The following is a 16,500-nucleotide window of genomic DNA, read 5'->3' on the forward strand; positions in this document are numbered from 1 at the left end:
ATCTTGGTTTTGAAAAATCTCATCAAGTTTTTCAGATTATATGCTGATTTCAAAGCAACAGAAATAAATTCAATAAAAATATTTATGAAGTGCCAGCTCTCACTATTAAAGGTACTCTAAGGCTTCCCAAGACAGAGAGATGGTGAGAGATGAATGGGTACTCCATTACAGGCAAAGAGGAGAGGGTGACATAATTTAAGGCACTGAGAGAAGAGGTCAGAACAAGAATGGAATAATCCACTTTGCCTAAAAGGATATACAAAAGTTTAAAATATAAGCTTTCCCCAAAGTCTTAGTGCAGATTTATGCCTATGTAGTTTAAAGTTTAAACGTCATAGTCAGAATGAGGTAAGCACTGAATACCAAAATCAGGAATTGATATTATATTGCTTATTAAAAGGAGAGAGACTTCATGTTAAGATGTACTTGCTAACTATTTTTTTCACTGGTCACAGAAAAACATATTATTAGATGGACCATTTATTTGCAATAATATTTCTTGATACTGTTCCAGGATTTGGTTAATAACTCAATTATAAAATGATTAATCCTAGCAATGTTGTATGACACATGTCATCATCTGGCTTCTCATGAATTACTATTAAGACAAGTTAATTACTTTTTAAGAATGACACAATGTCTAAAAGAATAAGCTATACCTCATGATCCACCAATCAATAACTAAAATTTTTATTTTCTTTTAATAACACAATAATTGAGCCTTACTGCTTCCAAGCATTCTACATGTTCTGTCATGGACTTTAGTCCAGTGGATCTATTATACACTAGTGGATCATCTAAGAGAGAGTATTATATAACTTTTGTTACCTTCTTAAGACCTAGCATAATGCACATGACTCAGGACAATAGAAGTTCAATAAGTATCTGTTGAACACTAAATGAAAAAAATCCTATATTATCCTATTATGCATTCACATTTAACAATATACTTCTGTAGTTTAAAATTTAGCTTTCTCATTTTTTTCTTTCTTATTGAGAACTCAGCAAATCCTATTGTAAAAAATTGCTTAATACATTAACTCAAGTTTTGGTTTCAAATAGTTATATAGAAAAACATTTTTTGTTATATAGTAATATAGTTATATATTATATATATATAGTTACATATATATGTAATATAGCTATATAATAATTACATAGTAAAACGTATCTTTTGTTCTTTTCAGCTGGGAAAACTTGTAGAAACTTCAAAGTGAAGAGAGCAGAATCTACTCAATAATAACTTCTTATAGTCTAACACTGGTGGAGTGTGTCATTCACAACTGAAGAAAATGCTAAATTTTAGTTACAAGTTAGTAGAAATAAAGCTGTATTTTTTTCCTATCCAAGTTAATAGATCCTAGGTTAAGAAACCCTATTTTACTAATTAACATGACATAAATGGAAAATAGCCAATATTGGAGGGGATGTGAGAAAATTGAGACACTAAAGGATGAAGTTATGATGAAGTTATGAATTGATCCAATCATTTGGGAGAACAATTTGAACTATGCCCAAGACTACAAAACTGTGTATAATCCTTTGAGCCAGCAATATCGCTACTAGGTCCCTATCCCAAAGAAATTTTTTTAAAAAGGAAAAAGGTCCACATGTACAAAAAACTTACAGCAATTCTTTTTTTGTGGTGGCAAAGAATTGGAAATTGAAGGGATGCTCATCAATTGGAGGACAAGTGAACAAGTTGTAGTATATGACTGTAATAGAATACTATTGTGCTATCATAAATGATGAGCAGGACAGTTTCAGAAAAACCTAAAAAAATACAAACTGATGCAAAGTGAAGTGAGCAGAACTAGGAGAACATTGTATATAGTAACAACAATATTGTAAGGGGATCATCTGTGAATGACTTATCTATTCTGGACCATACAATGAGCCAAGATGATTTCAAAGGACTCATGATGAAAAATATTGTCCACATCCTGAGAAAAAAAAACTGGTGGAGTCTGGATGCAGATTGAAGCATACTATTTTCACTTTTTAAATTTTCATATTTTGGGTCTGTTTTCTTTCACAACTAATGTGAGTACATTTATAGGGAATTGGGGAGCACAAAACAAATAACAGAACAAGGTAAACGACATTATGGGATTGGCATTAACATGATTGGTTGGAAATATGGTCATGGGGATTAACAACAACCCCTCTTTATTTTATCCTCTCAAAGAAGTGCTCACTGTTTGAGTGCAGGTGTGAGATGGCAGCCCAGACTTTTGGATGACACACCAGACATTCTTGAAGGATAGCTTGGTGAAATAAAGACATCAGGCCCAATTCCCTTTCTTTCACACATATTCTCCAAGATTGGGCCACATTATTCTCATGGCTACATCCCCAAGGTGAGATAGTCTGAAGATCCAACTATATTGTTCCCAAGTCCAGGTAATCTGGGAATTTGTTGGGAAAAAAATTGGGGTTTCTACTATGTCAGAGTGTAATGTTATTTTGGTTTTCTGAAGATCAGTGGGGCAACCTTCTTTTCAGTCAGAGTAATCACATGAGAATTGCCAGGTATTAAAGTCCAAAGTCCAAATTCTTTATTATCTCCTTCAAAGTCTTGTCTTCTTGCCTGGGGATTCAGTTAGTTTTTCTTAGAAGCCTTCTGGAGTCTTAGTTTCAATGGAAAAAATGCAGGAGGAGAGTCTGCCACCACAGGGTATGAAATGGGATGAATGAATCTGAGTCCAAGGGCTTGTGCTTCAGCCTTTAGTCCGCTTGTCTTCCCTAGTTCTGAATCCAAACCTCTAAGTCCCCCAGGAGAGCCACCAGGAGCCTGACTGAAGGTGGAAATGCATCTTGTCCAGTCCTTGCTGGCTGTTATATACTCCATTTTATCATAGGTGTGAATTTTGTGGAAATATATTAAGTACTAAGTATATGTACTGAACTAGAGGACTATTAACCACCATGCTAAACTAGATAATCATTGTCTTTATTAATTCCACTGACTTAACATCTTGTAAGAATCCTTGTTTCAGAGTTCTGGCCCATAACATAAGAGTTACATGGCTAATCCATGCTGGATATAAGACTTGTTATCAATTTGAAGTGGCACTATATCATTCTCTATCCAGCATGCCATGTTAACAATTACTATACACTACAATAAATTCTAACTGGATTAGAGATCTAATAATTAAAAAATTTAAAAACTTAAAAATAAGTGGAAAAAAGATATTGTATAATCTAATGAAAGAGAGAGAATAAACTAAAAGAAGAATAAAATTTTCCTTTGTTTTTTTCCTGTTTTTCCATTACTTTTTCTCTCTTCTTTATTTACTCTATCTGTGATCTACTCTTCATCTTAACATCTTACAAAAGCCTTTTTTGTTCTCTTTTTATCTGACATTTTCTTCCTCTGACATATTTGAGAAATTAAGGTATATAAGATGAATATAGAAATGTGACTTTGCCATCATGAATTATAGTTAAATTTGCTAGCCACACACCTCCCATGAATAGATAGGTACAAGGCGAGGAACCTATCAGGGCTGCAGAAGTTCCCTGGACACTCTCTTATTTATATTTAGAAGAGAAAAGAGAGATGGGAGAGGAAATGGCAAAAATAAAAAGAGGGGGAGAATGGTAAAGAAAAAGAAAAAAGAACAATAAAGGTGGGCAGAAAGAAAAGGACAAACAGAAGGACATAGCAATATCCATCTAAGTTTTCTTAACTCTCTTCAAAGAAGTAAGAGCCGGTCAAAGTACCAGTGAAAACAGAAATTCAACTCATATTTGAATTTAAACAAAGATATCAAGTGCTAAAGACATGTTATTCTAAGGAGTAAATTGGGGGGGGGGGAGAAGGAATAGATTAATTACTTGAACAGTTTATCATAAAGGTCATATGGAAATAATCACAAGCAAGTTTAATGTTAGGGATGGCTTTAAAAACTAGAGAATTAGTTCTGTTTAAGACCAGATTTTAAATAGTTTGAAAGTCCTCCCAAGTTCAAACAAGATTAAGACCAATTATTTCTTACCTTGGCGAAGATAGTAAATGACTAAGTTTAGTCTAGCCTCAGGAATAACATCAACCAGGGGAGGCAAAACCTGCAAAGCACCTTCACCACCTCGGAAAACAACCTACAGAAAAAGAAGTCTAAAAAGACTAATTGCCAATTGGACAGTTCCCTATTAACTTGTTTGAAGGTTGACCCTCCCCAGCTGTTCTGTGCTGACTTGATTGGTGGGACAAAGAGGGGAAGTGAAGTGTGTGGGAGGAGTAGGAGGAGGAAGAGGAATTGAGATGCAAAAGCTGACTCAGTTTCTCCGGGTGTTTGAGGGAGAAAGGTGTGTGTGTGTGTGTGAGGTTGCTAGGCCTAAGCTCCTGACCTTGACCATAAAAGATCAAGAATAAAGACGTTTAGTGATCCTGACTCCAGCTGATTTCTGGGAAGACAGAGTTCCAGCAGTTCCCAAGGCTACCATATCTCCAGATCAATTACCAAATAATATTGTAATAGTTCTTGTATCTGTCCCTCTCTACTCATACTGCCAAAACACTAATTTGACCCTTCACTTCACTACTGCTTCCAAGAGCTTCCATTAGGACTTTCTAACTGGAGTCCCTGGTTTCAGGCTCACATGCAGCCAGTTTACTTCACACACTATTGGATTAGCCTTCTTAAATAAACCTCATGTCATTGCCTATTCAAGAATCTATAATGGTCCTCTGCTATAGGATTGATGCAAACCCCTTAGCTTGTTGTTTAAAAAAGACATACCATAATATGATCCCAATTTATTATTCATTTTATTTCCCACATATAAACCAAATATACTTACTATTCTCTTTTCTTCTGCCCCTCTGATTATGCCATTTCTTTTCTTGGAATGCATCTTTATTCCTCTCCAAATTTTAACCACTTTTCAAATTCTATTCCTATGATGAAGCCTTCTTTAATTACTACAACCTACATTAGTCTCTTTATAATTAGCATCTGCTACTATTCTCTTCTTTAAATTCTCTAATTATTTTCTGTACACATAATCACCACAAGACTAAAAGGTTCTTAAGGTAAGTAAACTATGTATTAATATTTCTTTTATATTCCCCCTTCCCATAGCAAATCATTCAATGCAAATTTATTAGTTTCTTGGTGTGTAGTAGAATGCTATTCGCTGATGAAATTTCCTGCACATGTGTGTGTATAAATACATGTATGTATACACATGAGTGTATATTCTATATACATACATACATATACATATACATATACATATACATATATATATATATATATATATATATATATATATATGTTCTCTCTCTCTCTCTTCCCCGACAGAATATAAGCTCCTTCATTTGAAGTGCTGTTTTATTGTTGTCTGTGTATCAATAATACTTAGCATTGTGCTTGGCACATAACAGAGGAAAAAAAAGGCATTGTCCATCAGGCTCTTGAGTTCTGCCTAAATTTTTAAAAAAGACATAATTAAGAAAATCATAAAAATGTATAACTACTGCTTTATTTCCTCACTCCCTTATTATATTCTCATAATGCTTTACAAAGTGTTTTCATGCATATTATCTTATTTATGTGTGTGAGTATATGTGTGTATATACACATTTATCTGTGTGTAGACAAACAGTAACCTTGAGATGTAGGGTATTAATATCCTCATTTTATAGGTAAGAAAACTGAGGTTATATGATTAGTAAGTGGCAGAACTGGAACTAGATATAATTCTTCCTTTTTAATTTAATTGCAAACCTGGACCTGTACATTAATGCAGTCAAAATGTCTAATATTTCTTCGACTATTCATAATTCTTTTGACCATCAATTTCCTTCTCTCCCGATCTCACTAATCAACCCAGACCCCTATGATCAGCTATATCAACAATGTTTCCTAGAATAATTTGCCTAGAATAATTTCCATTCTGTTATACTTGCTAATATCCATTGCCTTCTTAGTTTTACCCAATAAATATAGCTATTTCCTATAATGCTGTTCCCCAATTCTCTTCAATGTTTCTACTATCTCTGCAGACCTCAATTATTTCTATTGATTCAAGCATTCTCCCCTCTCCTGTTTGAGAGAAGTATCCTTCCTTCTTACCAAGGAAGTTGTAACCTTTACATCTATTACCTTGATATCATCCATTCTGAGATTCCAGTCTACCAGACTAGCTTCTAGCTTGATCTTCATTCTCTCGATTCAGTTTTATTGTTGTCTGTGTATCAATAATACTTAGCATTGCACTTGAATTCTTGAAAGAGTAATCTATCCTTGTGCTTCATCACTTATCCCCTAAAATTTTATGATCTGGTTTTTCCCTCTACAGCTCTACTGAAACTGCTTAAAGTTAACAACCAACAAACTCCTAATCATAAAATCCAATGGCTGCTGTATAAGAGTAATTTACAAAATCACCTATGAAGGTTTTCTATTTAATCATTTAAAATATTATTCAATAACTTTAGCATTCTTTACTTTCTAAATTTTGAGTTCCAAATTCCCTCCTTAGGACTCCTCCCCTCCCACCAATAAAACAAGCAAAATCATATTAATTAATTATACATGTGAAATCATATAAAACACATTTCCATATTAGCTATATTGCACAAAAGAAAGTAAGAAAATTACACTTCAGTTTGCACTAAGAATTTATCAGTTCTTTCTCTGGAGGTGGATAGCATTTTTTCATTAGGAGTCATTTGAAATTGATTTAAGATCATTGTTACTGATCAGAATAGACAAATCTTTCATAATACATTCTTATTACTGTATCTGATGATCTTCTAGTTCTGCTTACTTTATTTTGCATCAGTTTGTATAGATCTTTCCCCATCATCATTTCTAAATAGCACAACAGTACTCCATCACAATCATATGCCACAACTTGTTTAGCTGTTCCCAAACTAATGGATTTCTCCTCTAGTAGTGGTATTGCTTGGTCAAAGGTAAAGAATGCTCAGCTTTATAGATACTTAGATATAGTTTCTCTAGAATGGCTGAACCACTTCACAAATCATCAATAGTTTATTACTATGCCTATTTTCCCTCGTCCCTTCCAACATTTGTCATTTCTGATTGGTTTGGGGTATTACTTCAGAGTTGTTTAAATTTGCCTTTCTCTAATCAATAATGACTTAAGAGCATTTGTTCATATGTTCACATAAGAGCATATAGTCATATGAATATAAATAGCTTTTATTTCTTATTTTGAAAACCGCCTGCAATCCTTTGACTATCATTTGGGGAATAGTTCACTGACTCAGGTCCCTAGAATATTTGAGAAATGAGGCCTTTATCAGAGAAATTTGCAATAAAAATTTTTGGTATTACTCCATTACCTATGGTACCTTTTAGCAAAATGTAGTTTCCCTGATTATTTCTTTTAATTAGATTTTTTTTTTGTTTCATTTGAGGTAAGGATCACTATTTCTGCCTTTTTTTTTTTTTAAATAAACTTCAGCTCCAAAACTACAAAATACTTTCTACACAGATAAAGTCAGATATAAACAATTGGGAAAATATAAAGTGCTCTTAGATAAAAAATGTCTCTCACTAACTGGTTTTTTTTGGGGGGGGTTTGGCTTTACAGCTATAAAATCTGATTTTGATAAATTTATTAATGTAAAGTTTTTTTAAAGTTCTTTAGAGGGGAATGTTTGATAGCATTCAGCTGGGTTGCTGCCTGTGTCTTGGCTCCCCTCTCCAATGGCCTTTTTTCTATCCTGATCTCTTTCAATTTCACAAACCATTTACTGCTTAAAACTCTTCACCCTCAGCCTCACTAGGGTGATATTCTTTTGTCTCTATGATATCATCTCTAAGATGAAGCACATAAGGGAAAACAATAAAAATCTGACTATTTTAAGGGGGCCTCACACTCACAATGCATTTATCCCTTGTAAAGGATGCAGACCCTTTCAAAATCTAGTGGATCAGTTTGGACCTTATAGAGCCTATAAAACTTTGTCTGGTTCACTTGTACCTGGTAAAGAATGTGAGACCTAGAGTTGTTTGCATATGAAAATTCAAGAAAAACTATCAAGCAACTAGCAGAAACCATGAATTTGCCCCCATGGCATAGATTTTTCTCTGTATATTTTCTGTTAATTTACATAGAACATTAGGAAAACTAAGAGGGTTTTGTTTTATTGTGTTTTGTATTGTTTTTTTAACGGATAAACCCTGAACCCCAGAGCTATGTGGACTTGTCATCTGACATACAGAGATGCAGATTTGGGAAATATACTGGATAATCACCATAAATTAGGATGAACAAATGCTCTTACAATGGGGATCCAGCCCTTTAACAGGAAGAGTTGTCATAAAGAGACACTAAAGCCTAAAGGATGACCTGCTTTCCTACTTCCTACTTGCAAGCTGTCAGGTCCCACAGCTAAATCCCCAACAGAGTTGGACTGGAGGAGCTTCTGCTAGGACTAAGGTAAAAGATCTTTCTAAAACAGCACCACAATATTGCAGTTGAGATTGTAGCTCAGCCTGAAGAGAGAGCTGATAGAGATTACTACCACTCAAGGAGGTCAGTTTGAGAGCCAAGCAGGAGTCAGAGTGGATGAAAAACCAGTTACTCACATAGACTTAAGAGAAGATTCTACAGAAATAGATAAGCAGAGAACTCGAGAAATCATGGGAAGCTGCCAGAGTGGAAGTACAGTTGTCGGAACTGGCAAACCAGGTCTGGAAGTCAAAATGTTTTATCATAAGGACTGACCAAGGCCATGAACCTCTCTCCAGTACAGAACCCCTAGTTAGTATTCCTTTATCTTTTTCTTAGGGAGTTAGATGGCACTAGATAGAGTTTTGGGCCCAGAGTCAGGAGTGAGTTCAAATCCAACTTCACTTTTTTTTTTTTTTTTTTTGAGTCTGGGGTTAAGTGACTTGCCCAGGGTCACACAGCTAGGAGGTGTTAAGTGTCTGAGACCAAATTTGAACTCAGGTCCTCCTGAATTCAGGACTGGTGCTCTATCCACTGCGCCACCTAGCTGCCCTCAACTTCACTTTTACTAGCTATGTTTCTATGTGACTCTGAACAAGCCACTTAACCTGTTTACCTAAACTTCCTCACCTATAAAATGGGGATAATAATAGCACCTACCTCCTAGGGTTTTTGTTATGATCAAATGAGGTAAAAATTGTAAAACACTTAGCACAATGCCTGGCATATAATAGACACTATATAATAGTTATACAACTATAACACTGTAGTGTATTGGCAGAACACAATCTCTTTTAGGGGTTCTGAAATAAAAAGTTGAGCAATAGTTACAGATCTTTTAAGAGCACTTTCCATAGCAGAGAAGGGGCTCTTATTATGCCAGGATACCAATCTGGGCAATGAATCAGTGGGGAGGGAGAAGGAAAGGGAATGAGACAGGTAAAGCTAAACAGACCTGTTCACCACAGAACCCCATCCCTGCTACACTGTATTACAAGAAATTGGCAAACAAAGTTTTAGATAATAATTTATTTGATAGTGGCAAAATAATTATCAAAATGTAAAGAATGTGCAATTTTCCCTTTAGGAAATCTTATGAATGTCCAACTTGTAAGTTTAGATAGATTTGAGCATATTGAAAACATCCCTAAAACTCTGCATTCTTTTCTCTATTCACTTATATTATATGATCAGCAAGATGTGATATAGGGTTTTCAACAGAAATTTTCAACTCTAGCAATATCAAATCAATAAGAAATGCATCATGTTGATGGCAATAAAACTATGGCAACAAAAGAGAAAAAGGTAGGGGGAATAGTTTTAAATGGTTCATGGCTTTAGTCCTAACAATCTTCATGGTAAAACATTTTGACTTCCCGACCTGTCTGCCAGATCTTCTGGCAACTGTACTTCTACTCTGGCAGCTCCCCATGACTTCTCTGCTTATCTATTTCTGTAGAGTGTTCTCTAGGTCTATGTGAGTGTACAAGGCTTAAATGGAGCTTAGAAAAAACAAAAACAAAAACAAACAAACAAACAAACAAAAAACCAGAAGATGGCTGAACTCCTTAATGCTTCTACTTGTCCTAATTATCCCTAGCTTTTCCATAAATCAAGTAATCATATAAATGGTCAGATTTGTGTCTTGGACTCCAGATATGATGGTCATTCTACCCCATCCCCTCAAAGCAGTTACTCAGTCTGTACTTTTCAGACCCCAAAAGGTAAAAGCCAATAACCTAGTCCAAGAAAAGGGAAGAAGACTACAGTAATGCAAAGCTGGCAAGAGTTGAATGGACTTCCATGGCCCAAGTAAAAAGACATATAAATTTAGCTGTCAGCCTCAGTCCTCTCCACATATAATGTATCTTAAGCTGACTACAAACTATTTCCTGATCTCACTTTGTATCATGCAATTCATTCTCTGCTTCCAAGTCTTAGTAAAACTGTCCTCTATGTTCCCAGTTCTTCTCCAACTCTGAGAATCGTTAGCACACAGTACCCCAAATTCCTATCCCAGTGGAATATAAGCTCCTTGGAGCCAGAGGCCATTCTGCATAATGTGTTTATATCATGCTGTGCACAAAGTAAGCTGCTGAACAAATGCTTGTTGAACTGAACTGACTGCTCTTCAGAGAGGGTCTTTCACATGTCTATGATATACCATTCTCTTCATCTTAGCCTCTTGAAATGTCCTTTTTTCTTTCAAGATTCAGTTCTCCCAGGAAACCTCTAATGCTCCCAAATAAAAGTATTTTCTCATCCCTCAGATTTCTTGAAAACATCTTGTCTTAATCTCTGCTTTGCCCCTCCCTACTCCAAAGTGTATCATACTTATGTGCATGTTAGATTCATCTTGATGGATCTTTGGTACAAGATGGTGTAGTGGAAGGAACACTTCGAGAGATCCAGGATTGAATCCCAGGTTCAAGACTTACTGCTTGTGTGACTTTGCAGGTCACTGAACATCTCTGCACCTCAGGTTCCTCATTTATGTAATGGGAAGAATAAGATATGAAATGTGAATGGCTATTATTGCTAATCATTCAGGGGTAGATTTTTTTTCATCTTTATATTCTCAAGAACTAGCACTATTCCTTGCACAGTAGGTGCTTAATAAATGTTTGTTAAACATAATCTGAAAACACATGCAATATATTATTGTCCTGAAAAAAAAAAAAAAAAACAACCCAAATACACTTTAACCACCCACAGTCTGCTAAGCCATGAAATAAAAATACATAAATGAAAATTCCCTTCAGGAACTCTTGACACACGGAAATATTATTACATTTTCATTTAGTATTAACTGTGAAAATGACAAAATTACAAGTCACTTAAAAATATTAACATGTCCTTTATAAAGCAGTTCTTAAACAACTAGGAAATGTTTGCAGAGTATTTTCAATAAGAATGAAGTTAAAGCAAATTTCCAAAAATACCTCAGCTGCTTTGCCATTGTAAAGACGGAAATGGTTACAGGCCTTGAGGTTGAGCGCAATGGTGCTATCAGGAATTTGCTGAAGGTAAACAGCCAGCACTTCTTGAGATACATCATAATAATCCAACTTATAGTAACAAAGAGCCACATACACATTGAGAGCAAGGTATTCCCTGAGAAATAAGAGAAGTAAGAGCATGAATAAAACATTCTACTACTACAGAGAAATATAATTAGAGCACCAGGATCATTTTTATGGTCCGATGGAATAAATACAAGGCAGCAGAGTAGAGCAGAAAGAGAGCTGACCTTCAAATCGGGAAAATTTGGGTCTAAGTGCTGTCTCTGAAACATAATGCTAGTTGTGCCCTAAGCAATTATACTCTATAAATTTCAAACATAGCTCTGAACTCCACACCAGAGAATCCTACATAATTATTAAATCACAAATTCAGACCACAAAACATAAAGGGGTCACTGCAGTGAATTGTCATTCAGAAGGCATTTTATGCATCTTTCACAAGAGGAAGAAACATAATGAGTAATGAAGAATTGTTTTTTACAATGTAATATATTTGTATTTCACTATTAAGAAGCCAAGAAATGACACCTACCTAAAGTTAACACCTAGAGTTTTATCATATCAAGATAATCATGCAGTAACTAAACAAACCTAATTGGGCAGACATACAAGGTGGGAAAACCATATCCATGGGGCACTTTGGCTTCAACAAAACTATGTCTATAAATAGTATTTTATCAAAATTAGCAAGATGAAAAGGTAAGGCACATACCGGTTATCCAGCAGAATTCGCTTGTAGATATCAATAGCTTCTTGGTAGTGAGAACGCATATAGTGAATCGATGCCAAACTGAGCTGATCTTCAGTAATATCCTGAAGATTCTGGTGAAAATTCATCAATTTCTTCTCATCATTGAACTAAGATACAATGTGATAAAGGATACTTGTAAGATTCATCTGTTAACAATGCCAAATTAGAAATCAATTATAGTTAACTATTGTGTGGGTAGAGTTTTACTTTTCCCTTTCATTCTCCTTCTATTTTTATTTCCATCTCCCTCTCCCTTTCTCATTTTTTTCTGTCTTACCCTTTTTTGTCTTTCCTTTCAGGGGAAAAAAAAAAGAAAAAAGAAAAGCCTCTGGAGAATTAATTTTGCAAATATAAGTCTATAAAATGAGAATAAAATATGTTTATCAATCCTTCCATTCTTACCCTAACATTATATTCTTCTTTTTCTGTTAACTTTTCATTTGTTCCCTTTGTTTCCATTTTCACATTCTCTCTACAGGTCTCTCTTAAGTAACTAGCCATAATGTAAAAATAAGGCATACTTCTTATTGTGTTTGTTTTGTTAAATAAAATTCCAGATTCTCTCCCCTTCAGCTTCTCCTTCCTCCTCTCCCTGAAGCTTGTGAGAGAGAACTTCAAGCTTCCCGAGGATTAAATCAGTGTCCTGTGTAAACCTACTGCTTTACTTGGCCAACAGAATGATTTGTTTTTTACACAGAAACAGCAGAAAATGTTTTCTACAGCCCAAGGCACTTGACAGATTAAAAAACATTTTTCCCCTCATATTTTAAGTATAAAACATGTGTTAGGAAGTTTACTTGAACTTTATACTGAGAGAGAAAAGAGAAGGTGATACATGAGTTAATAATCACTGAACTAGAAAGACTCAAATAAGAGAAAGTTTCTTAAAGATGAAAGAAGAGTTGACTTGGCTAAAAAACTATAGGTTGAAGCTCCTGCTCTATCACTTACTATCCAATAAAAATTTATTAAATATCTATCAGGTGGAGGTACTGTAGGAGATACTAAACATAAAAATGAAAGAGAAAACAGGCTGTGTTCTAGGGAATTTCCATTCTATTTACTCCATAATACACACAAGCAGATAGGTAAGTAGGTCTATATACACATAAACACCTACGTGAGTATATATACACACATAAACATGCACTTGCATTATGTATGCATATTACATATATACATATATATGTATCTATATATATAGGCACATTTTTTTTTTTTTTTGAGTAGGAGGAGGAACGGGACACTAACAATGAGGGGAATCAGGAGATGATTTCTGCAGGCTAGGAAGTGACTCATGAGCGGGTTCATGAAGAAATCAAGGTATTTCAAAAAGTGGAGGTACGGGAGAAGTGTTTTCTAACCATTAGGGACAGTGTGAGAAAAAGTATGGGGGCAGTAGATTTAACAAGTTCATTTGGAGAACTGCTAGGAGGCCAATTTGGCAGTATGTTAAAAGGGAATAAGGTACAAGCTTAAAAAGGTAGGCTGAAGCCAGAGAGGCAATGGGGATGATGTGGTATTCTTATGAAAGTTCATAATATTCAGAGTTTAAAGGAAACTCAAAGGTCATCATTTTATTAAATGCTTTTTTTCACAGATAAGGAGAGATCCAATGACTTGCCCATGATTATTCAGAAAACTCACCTGTCTTTAAATTTAGCTTCTTTCTTTGCCTTGAATTTTAGTCCCACAGAATCATGGGTTCAGATTTGGAAGAATCTTTCAGGCCTTTCAGTTTTATCCCTCATTTTAGAGAGAAGGATTTTTTTCAGGATTATATAACTATTAAGTATCTGAGGTATGATTTGAACCCAGATTTTCCAAGAATATAGCACCTTATACACTATATCACAACAAAGTCTCTTTTATGAACTGCTTATTGAGCATCTCAAACTGGATGTCCAGGAGACAATTCAAAGCAAACTTTCATTTTTTTCTGTTGAAAGTATACCTATTCTTCCTTTCTCTTCAACTTACAATCTCAGTATTGTCTTTAACTTTTTACTCTTAACCTCAAAGTGACAAATCTTGCCTCCACAACATTTCTCCTCGACAGCCTCTCTCTACTCAGAGAGCAAACAATCTAATTCAGACGTTCATTACCTTTCTCCTATTTGGGAGGAGGTCCAATTGGGATTCCTGTCTCAATCTCTTCCTCATGCAAATCCATCCTCCAAACTGCTGACCATGTCACTCCTACACTAAACTCAGCTGGATCCTTACAAATAAAAGAACTCCTCGAGCTTGGAGGAGTCTCTCTCTAATGCTAGCCTTACCTACACTGCTCAACATCCTGCTTTCCACAACTGGGCTATGTAGGCTTTCTAGTTGTTCCTCATCCTTTCTTTGCATAAGCCATCTGTTGTGCCTAGAATGCACTTTCTCCTTTCCTCTCCTTCAGAGAATCCTTCATTTCTTTCAAGATACAACTTAAGCACCATCTTCTAAACAAAGCCTTTCCTGGCTTTTTTTCAAATGTTAGGATTCTCCCTCTGTACCTTTTATTTCATTTTACTTATTCTGTATATACTCATATATGCATCTGCTGCCTCCCTCAGTAGAACTTAAGGTACTTGAAGATAATATTGTTACATATTTTATTTATGTCTCTAGCACTAACACAATACCTGGTCCATAGAAGGCATTCCTATATATTTAAAAATATATGCTTTTTGACTGATTATCAACAGCAAGTTTCAGAGGTGAAATTTGAACATTTATCAATAAGAATTTATTAATGGGATAAGTGCATAAATTCAATGGGATAAGTGGATAAATTCCAACTACCATTTTTCAAATTGTAGCTTATAAAAGAGATCTGATGATTAGTTACCACATGTCTAAATTTTGGTAGTCAGAAAGAACATAAAATGAAAAAAAGGACAATTGAAATTGTTCTTACATAATAATGGAATCAAAATGATCATCATAAGAGTTTTATAAAATGAGCTGGTATTCTTTATATGGCTTCCAAGTGATAGGAGTTTAGAATACAGCTGATTCATATTGATCTTCTTAATGACTACTTTCACAAATAAATTAAATTCCACCATTTATGAGTATGTTAAAAGTATAAGGAAATCAATGGAAGAAATAGCCCTGTATAGTTCATATTCACTTGTTCTGAAAAAGCAGTGAGAACTTCCATTATTAAGCGTTATCAGGCTTTCTATAAATGCTTATAATGGAAGGAAAAAAGAAAAGAGAAAAGGTAAGAATACAGCAAGGTGCACAAAGTAAACAGACATAAAATACCTTATGAGCCAAGTGGAAGAGGAGACGATTTTGGAGTCGGCTTTTGGGAGCTGAAAGAAAATATAAGCTGGCTGTTAGAGAAGTGAGGGGTCCATAACAGACTCATACCTTCAATGGAACAGAAAAATCCCTGTGTTTGTACTTCTTCAGTTCTTAACTCTGAACTTCAAAAATCTCTGCAATAATAAAAATCTTCTGCTTTAATCCATGCCCCCCAGTCATTATGGTAGCATTAGCAGAGGGAACCAAATACAAGATAGTCCTTGGACTCAGCCTCACTTAATCAGATTTCACTGCTGTGGCCCAAAGCACAACTCTCCAGGTCCAGCACAATAAGCAGCAACACTGCTTTGTGCTGTTCAGCCCATATCAAACCAACCACAGTCACTTCAATACATGCATTTGTATTCTGACTTTCCCTTTTCTTTGCCAGTGAATTTTCCATCACTAGCCCATAAAAGAAGTCCTTTCTAACCTTCATTTATTTATCTTACATAACCCCACCATTATTTAATGTTTTTCTCTTAATCATTCATTCCAATATCCCAGTCTCCTTAGATGGATACAATGGAGACCCACAATCTTTGTGTGGAGCAAACCTGTTTCTTATGCTTGAAGACAAACTACCAAAGAAAATCAACCAACAATTATTTACTGGGAGTCTCTAAGTCACTGGAAGGAAATCAGAGAAAGATAAAATGGAATTCCTGTTCTCAAGGAGCTCACAATCTACTTGGAAAGCAAAAACTAATCGTAATAGCCTCCTAGTTTGCCTTCCTGCTACAAGTCTCCAATCCATCTTCCACAGAACTGTCAAAATGATGATTTTACAGTGAAGGTCTTCCTGTTACCTTTGGTATCAAGTAAAATCCATTTGGTTTTTAAAACTTTTCATAACCTGGCCTCCCTTACCTTTCCAGTCTTCTTACAGTGTACACCCCACCATATACTTTTTACTCCTGTGATATTGGCCTTCTTGCTGTTTCTTCAAACATGATGTTCCATCTCTGGATATTTTTAAAGACTGAA

The 16,500-nt window shown here is 35.1% G+C and overlaps 1 protein-coding gene across 5 annotated transcripts in view; it reads right to left on the reverse strand.

The window, feature by feature from the left end:
• LOC141543004 (intraflagellar transport protein 56-like) overlaps window positions 1-16,500 on the reverse strand; it is a 49,490-nt gene that overhangs the window by 20,455 nt on the left and 12,535 nt on the right. For 3 of the 5 annotated variants that reach the window (XM_074267789.1, XM_074267787.1, XM_074267784.1), the window contains exons 5-8: window positions 15,472-15,521; window positions 12,175-12,320; window positions 11,382-11,553; window positions 5,298-5,436 (exon numbers count right to left, since the gene is read on the reverse strand). In XM_074267789.1, the coding sequence (XP_074123890.1) occupies window positions 5,326-5,436; window positions 11,382-11,553; window positions 12,175-12,320; window positions 15,472-15,521 (479 nt within the window). In that variant the 3' untranslated portion in view covers window positions 5,298-5,325. Of the gene's footprint in view, window positions 1-4,004; window positions 4,108-5,297; window positions 5,437-11,381; window positions 11,554-12,174; window positions 12,321-15,471; window positions 15,522-16,500 lie in introns of those variants that run through there. The other 2 variants (XM_074267785.1, XM_074267788.1) reach the window with 1 other exon arrangement.

Source organism: Sminthopsis crassicaudata, chromosome 5, assembly GCF_048593235.1.
Source record: "Sminthopsis crassicaudata isolate SCR6 chromosome 5, ASM4859323v1, whole genome shotgun sequence".
Taxonomy (NCBI): domain Eukaryota; kingdom Metazoa; phylum Chordata; class Mammalia; order Dasyuromorphia; family Dasyuridae; genus Sminthopsis; species Sminthopsis crassicaudata.